At 39.4% G+C, this 8,196-nt stretch overlaps 1 protein-coding gene and 1 long non-coding RNA gene across 2 annotated transcripts; both read right to left on the bottom strand.

Annotated features, from left to right (window-relative positions):
- Positions 1–3,838: 3,838 nt before the first annotated feature.
- On the bottom strand, positions 3,839–5,463 carry LOC134000039 (uncharacterized). Its single transcript, XM_062439347.1, has 2 exons — positions 3,957–5,463; positions 3,839–3,852 (listed from the first exon to the last, which is right to left on the bottom strand). The coding sequence occupies exons 1-2, from the start codon at positions 5,461–5,463 to the stop codon at positions 3,839–3,841; spliced, it is 1,521 nt and encodes a 506-aa protein (XP_062295331.1).
- Positions 5,464–5,590: 127 nt separating this feature from the next.
- On the bottom strand, positions 5,591–7,104 carry LOC133999510 (uncharacterized). Its single transcript, XR_009927383.1, has 3 exons — positions 7,081–7,104; positions 6,876–6,994; positions 5,591–5,604 (listed from the first exon to the last, which is right to left on the bottom strand). It is a non-coding gene; the product is annotated as an uncharacterized LOC133999510 (long non-coding RNA).
- Between the last annotated feature and the right edge of the window lie 1,092 nt (positions 7,105–8,196).

The raw sequence follows: 8,196 nt of genomic DNA, 5'->3' as shown, positions 1-8,196 counted from the left end.
GCAAAAAAGTCAACCTGACGGTAGCGCTAGTAGAGAAGTCAGGGGATCATCTGTCAATAGGATTTATCCTCTGAGGAAGATAAAAGTCTGAACGTAATTTGATAGCAATCCAGTTTTTGAGATATGTCAGTTTGGACCAAAGTGTTAGACTGACATTACATCTATGGAGCCGCATGCAGAAAAAAACGACAGAAAAAAAGCTGATACACTGTATTCTATCTGTCATTTGTCTTTTAAACTACACTTGAGGTACCCAGGTTATCTGCATTTTAAAATCATATTCTGAGTCATTCTCGCCACAACCCTTTCTTTGTTTACTTCAAAATGCTTTGTTGTCATGTTTGAGTGGTAATTATTGGTGAACAGTATTAACAGTATGTTTAACAGCACTGAATGACCATCAAAACACAGAACTGACGAAAAGTGAGACTGCTGTTTTGGTGGAAAATAACTTCCTCATTCAGTTGCAGGATTATAGACCAGCTCATTGTTATAAGCTTATTGCTTATTCTTACTGTTAATAAAGTTAATGATCAAGTGTTTTTCTCTTTGGTCTAACACCCCTCATCATGCCTTGTTTAGAATTTTGTCTCTTTCATTCTCCTGAATCATTGGTTCCCAAAGTTCATACCTTTGATTTGTAGCACAACTCTGTGCAAAACTTCCATCAGTCCACCTCATCTGCTCAGTATATCATCCTGACTCAATCCACTGCAAACCTGGCTACACCTCTGCCATTTCAACATCAATCTGTCTCTACTTCATACCCCCATCTTGACCAAGACCCAGAAGTAGTCTTCACCCCTATCACTGTGGCAAACATCCCGGTGGCTCAGGTTTAGTGCCCTCCTTTCAGTTTTCACTCTCACTCTCATCCTGTCTTTTTATTCCACAATGCCCTGGTTTATAGATTACAAATTCATGTTTTCATCCATTCCCTTCATTGCTGAACATGTCACTGCAGGGTGCCTTCAGCTCCATTTTGAAAGGACAATCCACCTTTCAAAGTCCCAGGACACAATAAAACTCCTTATGTTGTGTCTCCTTTACTCACAATTAGCTAAATGCATGTCAAGAGTTTAGAATGTCATCATTAAAAAACATGAATGTGGAGGCGTATTTATATTGTTCATTAAAAGACTATGGGTTGCTTTTTTTATAACCATAGAGGCTTGTATATACGATTAGGCTATTTAAAATGTTTCTTCTTTTTTTTTTTTTTACCTCTACTGTTACTTATCGATTGCCTGAGAAGGCTACAATCGTTTAAAGTAAATCAACTTGTGATGAGCTGATGAGACAGGTTCAAGCACAGAAGGCACACCTTCATCACCAGCTAACTCCTGGAATGCTCTTCACATCACAAATGAGTTAAAGGCAGTTTACAAGGTTGGATTCTTATTTTATGTATCTACTTGTTCCTCATTCTCTTTCTCTGTCTACTTGTTCCTCATTCTCCCGGTCTTGTTCTGCACTAGCATCCTTCTTTCAGTGGCTGTGCACAAATTGATAGCAGGGAAAGGGCGCTCTCTCATTGTGTGGCTGTGGTTTAATCCTGGAGGTGATAAGAGTAGCAGCAAGATGTTCACTGCACAGCTTCCTCTCCACCCTCTATGTCATGACAGATCACTGCCCTGGTCTGCTTCAGAATCTTCATGCAACTGATCAATACAGCATAGCAGGAAATCACTGCGTACTATGACAAAGTGTATTAAGAAAAGGATTCAAATTTCAACCCTGCTATCGTCTTCCTCCTCAACGAAGACCACTGCTGGAATTCTGGCTCAACCAGTAAATCAAGGCTTACAGATTTTCCTCTGTATGTGAACTACTGATTTTAGTAGTTTTACAATTGAAATATGTTAAAAATGCATGTTTACGCGCTAAAACATTGCATTGTTCTAATAATGACCCATTGTGACTAATTGAAAAGTACTTGATTTGTTCAGAGCTGTTGACAACCATCAATATTTCATTGTGCCTTAAAAAAAATTATGCAGGTGAAATGGATGTTGCTTATAATTAGCTATTATTCACCCAGCTAGAAACTGTCACAGCTGGACAGCATTTGCACACTAGTCTAACAGGCCTCTGGATCACTGTTACTGTACGATAAGTTATCGAGGACGAGAGCAACATGTCCATTTAATTACGAATGCAGCAGGAAGGAGAACAGGAGACTCCTTATTTCTATCAAAGCTCCATATTTCTGTTTCACATTTCAGCAGTTATTAGAATATGCAGTGTTTTTGATCATTATGGTGGCAGCTTTATAACACGGTTACTAATGTTTTGTGCTTTTGTCTGTTGCTGCACGTGGAAAAGTTGCATACACTGAGTGGTGTTTTGTGTGACCCCACAGCCACTGGTGAAGGTCTTTGTGTTCAAATTAATGCATACATGCAAAATGATTTAACAATTATTTCATATGTTTTGTGTGCCAGGGCATTTGGCTGCAGTTAGTTTTACCGTTTTGTCACTGCTAATTTTATATTCTATAGAGCTGTAGTGTTACATATGGTAGTGTGTTTGTAAATCTTTTCTATTCATGTTGTGTCAGAAAGGACCACACAGACTGGCCACAAAATGAAGGAAAGGGCATTCTAGAGTGTGACAAAAAATGTCATTAAGTTCTGTTTGAGGCCATTAAACTAGTTGTATAAACTCCTTAATTGAATTATTATATAACTGTGAAGCATTAAGTGCTACATTCCTTTGAAAGCCATTTTGTTTCTGAGAAAAAACTTTTTCATTAATGTACATAATTTCTAGTTTTTTTATTCCTGTTGGCATTGGTTGCTGTCAAAAGCTTCTGTGACCAGATAAAATCACATGTGTTCTGTATAGAAAGAAAAACATGGAAATGCCTTTTATTACTTTTCTTTCTCTGCACTGTGTAGTAGAAGTTATTGCATTGCACTATATTGTTATGGTTAAGTTGTTAAAAGAATAGAAATAAAATAAAAAAGGCACTGAGGGCTTTTCCCTCTTCTTCACAAAGACTTGTGGAATTGTTTTTTTCCATACAATTAAACCAAAAAAATGCAGTTGTGTAAAAGTTGCTTTATTTCATTGCTTGCACATCATTGTTGGAACCTATGAGAAAAAAAAAGTTAATGTGGTGATGACCAACATCTAAGGAGGCCTAAGCTGATAAATCACATGTTACCCTATGAAATCATGCAAACACAAAGTTGAAAACCCTGTCATGGATTGAGGGCATTGAAAATAATCCATTTGTGTGCCAAATGCAGTCAAGGTTGTGGCTACTTTTAAAAGGTCAAGGGCCTTTCTTTCACAATACACACCCTCATGATAAACTAATGGACCACTTCTTCCTTTTCTGTTTATGTCTTATCTGTTGATCTTACTTACTGTTGATGCAATCACTGTATGCAGCAGAGTAGCCTTCTGTCAAGCACAAAATGTAGATCTGAGGGGAGAAAAAAAAAAAAAAAAAGAGGGGAAAACACTGAAATTACTTTACTACATAATAACAGTAATCCTCATCTATACTTAGTCACTATACAGGTGTCTGGTTACAGTCAGAGACTCTAAGCCTCTCAGTACTGAATACTATTCTGCCTCCTTGTGGTGATTTGATGTCAAGACACCAGCACAGTGTCTTGACTGTTCAGTGCAAATATTCTCTCTGTCAGCTCACTCAGAATAATAAGACTAAACAAAAACAATGCACAGAATATAATCTCTTAGCTCAGTGAGACACTCCTACAGGCTACTGGAACATCATTTTATAGCTGCTGGAACGTCTAATTTACCTCTCCTTTCATCATCTTGCCCGTCTTCTGCTTCTTCCTCACCAAGATGCTCGGAGGGATCATGTGGATGTGGCTGAGTGATAAAATGGAATTCAGGGATATGAAAGGGAATGTACAGTGGCTCAGGGATGCTGGGATATCCCGTCTCAGCAGAATGAGCCTGCCAGTTCATCCTGCTGTAATCGGAGTCTGAAGGGGGCTTAGATTCTGATTTTGTGGTTTCTTTTTCAAAGGACAAGCTTTCTCCAGGATATTGGTAGTCTGCAGATACTTCAGGCTGGTAGTAGAGGTGGTAATAATAGTAGTGTGGATATACAGGGACATTTGGATCATTATACACTGATTCTGTGGGCGGAGTAGTGGTTTGTCGTGATGGGGTATGTTTGCAAGTGGATGGATGCTGTGGTGCAGAGGTAGATGCTGGAGGCAAAGGGTCTAAAGCTTCTTTAGGTGAGGTTGGAGACACATGGTTGTCAGGGATGAGTAAACTCTCAGGTCTATTATACATCTGAAAGTAGCCATAGTAAGGGTGGTGGTAATATATGTAAGGAGAAGGATTATGATTGGACAATGAAGTGGGGGGAGATGATTGTTCATGAGGAGGAACTGCCTCAGGGTCTGGTTCATGAGGGTGAGTGGATTGCAAGGGAGGTTGAACTGCAGGAGTCACAACTGCAGAACGTCTCTTCTTGTCATCTGTGTCTGCTTTTACATCATCATCAGACAAAAGTGGTTGCAATGTATATTTTTGAAGGTCAATCATTTCATCCGAGCTTGGCTGCTCTGTGTATGCCTTCAAGTCATATTTGTCATGGACTGGAAGTACTGATGAGTCAGAAAGTAGATACATTTCAGTGTTCAACTTTGTATTATGATGATCAGGCAGATATGTTTTTGCAGTAGTTTTGGGATTGAGGGGAGCTAATTTTTCAGCCTTGCCCCTAGCCATATGTGGAAAGTAGTAGAGATAGTGGTATGGATATGGCTTTGGAGGATAAGGTGCATGAGTTGCAGGGCTTATATGATATAATTTAGGATTTGTTGGAGGGATGTAAGGGGCAGAAGCAGCCTTGGGAACAGGCTGAAGGGACGGGTCTGAGTTAACTCCAGTGAGAGCCTCCGATTGCTGGATGATGGGGGGCAACACTGGAAATTCAGGGTTATTAGAATTATTTAAAGACAAATCTGTAGGAATGTCAGGGCCTGGATCGTGGTCTTCTGGTGGGCCAGGAAGAGGGATTTTGGGGTGATGGTAGTAGTGGTAGTATGGATTGAAGTCATGGCTTGGGGGCTGGAGAGACGGAGCTTCAACTTGCATCAGAAAATCTGCACCTGTGGCACTGCGCTTCTCAGAGAAACGGATCTGCGGACCTGAATGCGCTATACTTGAATCATCCATTTCCTTTGTGGATGACTGAGAACCGTGGACATCAAAATGATTATATGGCTCCCTAATAGGAAGCTGCTGGGAGTAGTAGCCTTGATAGTCAGGCTGGAATTCAACAGGAGGGATAGGCTCTGTACCATATGTTGGGTCAGGAGTTGAAGATGTGGTCGTAGGAGGGTTATATGCATCATGTACACCAGGACCAGGATACTTGTGAGGATATGTAGGATGGGGATAGTAAGGTGGGGCCAGGTAGAAAGGTGGAGCCCACGGAAAAGGCTCCAGGGTTTCGGGCATAGGCTCTGCTGGCCCTGTGGTTAGATGAGGACTCTCAACCAGAGGCTGATGGGTAAATGGGGGTTCTTCAGGGGGAGAGACAGGACAGGCCAGTGTAAATGTCTTATCTCCTACTTGAAGAGAAAGTGTGTATTTTCCATCCTGAAAAAAAAAAAAAGATCAAAGATTTTTTTTTTAGGCTGTATAGAAAATCACCACATACAGTAAGTTCTGTTTAGGACTGGAGAGCAGATATCTGAACTCTATCTGAACGTAATATTTAGACATGTTGCAAAACTGCAAGGATATACTAGTTGTAAATATTGTGCAAGAATGTGAACTGTGCCCATATTTGGCAGCTGAGGAGAGGGTTTAGAGATGTATTACAAATAGTGTGAGGGTCATTTCATCGTTGAGATCACATCTGTCCACTATGAGTGTTTTTTATCCTTTGTCTCTCACAGACTTAAAGCTTCAACTGTCATTTCAATGCCAGTGACAATTAAACTTACTTATGAGGCCAAGTTGCAACTTTAATGTTTTGATTGGGGGGGGGGTTAACAAATGTTATGACATAACTAAATAATGTATAATTTTAAAAAGTTTTACATTTGATTTAGTGATTATATCAAATTATATCTCTTGTATTTCATAATTTAAAAAAATCTTTTTTAACTCAGTATTGGTGAATTTGATAACTTATGACATTTCATTAATAGTTGTATTCAGTTCACAGTTGACAGCTTTGTTTCTCAACAATATTTTAACTGTGTTCTGTTAGAAATGTATTGGCCTATAGAAGTTACATAGTTCTTTAGTGGACTGTGGCAATTGATCCCGTGTTGCTATCAGGGTTATTATAGTTAACTAAAACTAAAACTAGCAGTGAATAAATAATTCAGTTAACTGAAATAAAAATAAAAATTAATGAAAATGTCAAAACTAGAATAACCCAGGTTGCTATGGGCCTGCATGATGTTCATGCCTGCTATCAGTCATATTACTATTTCTTCTGGTTAAAGTATTTTTTTTTCCTCTATGCTATTGTCATTAAGTGCTGCTCATGGGGGAATGGAAGGTCTGTGTAAAATAAAGAGTACAGTCTAGACCTGCTCTCTGAAAACTACCCCAAGTTAACTTCTGGTGTGGTTTGGCGCTATATAAAATAAAACTGAAAAGAATCTGAAATGATTAAAGGAAATGACATTCCCTCAGATCCTGTTTTACATGGTTCATTTCTCCATCAAAACATCTCAAATGTAAATAAATAGAAACAAGGTTTGCTTTCAACCACTTATAAATATTAGGATCAATGTAGAGTCATAACAACCTAGCTTTTCAGGAATTTCACATGCTGAAAATGTATTTTAATATCTTACATCAGTATAACATAAATCCACCTTTGTCTCATCAACATAATTTATTAAAACTACCTTCACTGTGATGCCACAGGTAATGAATGGAGCAGTGACCAAAATCTCTGCATCTTGTCTCTCCAAAGTGTAGCCACACTGCTGAGCCAGCATCACCAGGGGGATCCATTCACCTCTGACTGCAGATTAACATTAAAATATGATAATTTACAAGTCACAAGAAAGGTTATAAATAATTTTAACTGTTTAAATGTTTGGTATTTACCTTTTACATTCAGCTCCTCTGTAGCAGACAGACCCTGCACTTTGACAGTCATACCATATGGGGAGCAGCACAGTGAGGATGGGCCTACAGCCTGAGGCTGGCCGTGAGAGACTGGGCACGACATCTTGACTGGAGTTCCCCTCCACAGCAGAGGCAACACATAGCTGTCATCCTGAGCAAACATATTTTAAAACAACATCCTTTTATTATTTCAACACTGCTGGCTAAAAGCATTTTTAAATCCATTGCAGATGACCAAAACCAAGCTTTCCTCAAGGTGAAATTAAAAACATGAGTCAACCACCCTGAAAGTCCCTAACTTTAGTTCTCTGACTCAGATCTGCAAAAGGGACACAGTAGGATTTGAAATCAGACCTAAACATCAGAAACAATGTCAATTTATTAATTATTCATTAGATTATCCAAACCTTTAACACTAAAAACCTACAGAGACCCTGTGCCAATAGTACCTAGCTGTTTGAGGTCTGCAGTGATCAACAGATGATTGCATTTGTATCTAATGTACAAAATATATTCTTTGGATCCCATACCTCTTGTGTGACATGGCAGGCATCATATTGAGCCATCAGACTGAGGTCTCTCCATGTGGACCGGACAGAGTAGCCACACTGAGGTGGCAGTTGGGACAGGGGCACGGATGAATCATTCCCTGAGACACAAATAGACACCAATACAAAACCTTAACTTCACTCTTATGAGCAAAAATATGATAAACAATTTAACATAAAGGCATGGGTTAATGTATTATTATTGTATCTTTATAAATAAAGTCAAGTGTTTAGAAAAGAAAACTTCAGACACCAGTTCCAACCATACTTGTCTAGTATTCCTCCAGTGTCACTATCCCAGACATAAAGCTGGAGTCTTTGTGAATCACAATCTAAACCTGGGAGAACATGTCGTCTCACCTCTGTCCAGCTGTAGCTGTACAGCTCGTCTTCTCCTGACAGTGAGGGTCATAGTGTCGTCTCCACACTCCACCACTGGCTGCAGCTTCTGCCAGCTCTCCTGTGAGCTGCTGAGTTGCTGACCTCTGATCCATGCCTGGCCCCTCTGAGCCCAGACTGGTAAACAAAAACAAAAAGACTGAACACA

This window comes from Scomber scombrus, chromosome 18 (genome assembly GCF_963691925.1).
Source record: "Scomber scombrus chromosome 18, fScoSco1.1, whole genome shotgun sequence".
NCBI lineage: Eukaryota > Metazoa > Chordata > Actinopteri > Scombriformes > Scombridae > Scomber > Scomber scombrus.
Note: the sequence above shows the minus strand (reverse complement) of the source record. Positions and strands in the feature narration are given on the sequence as shown.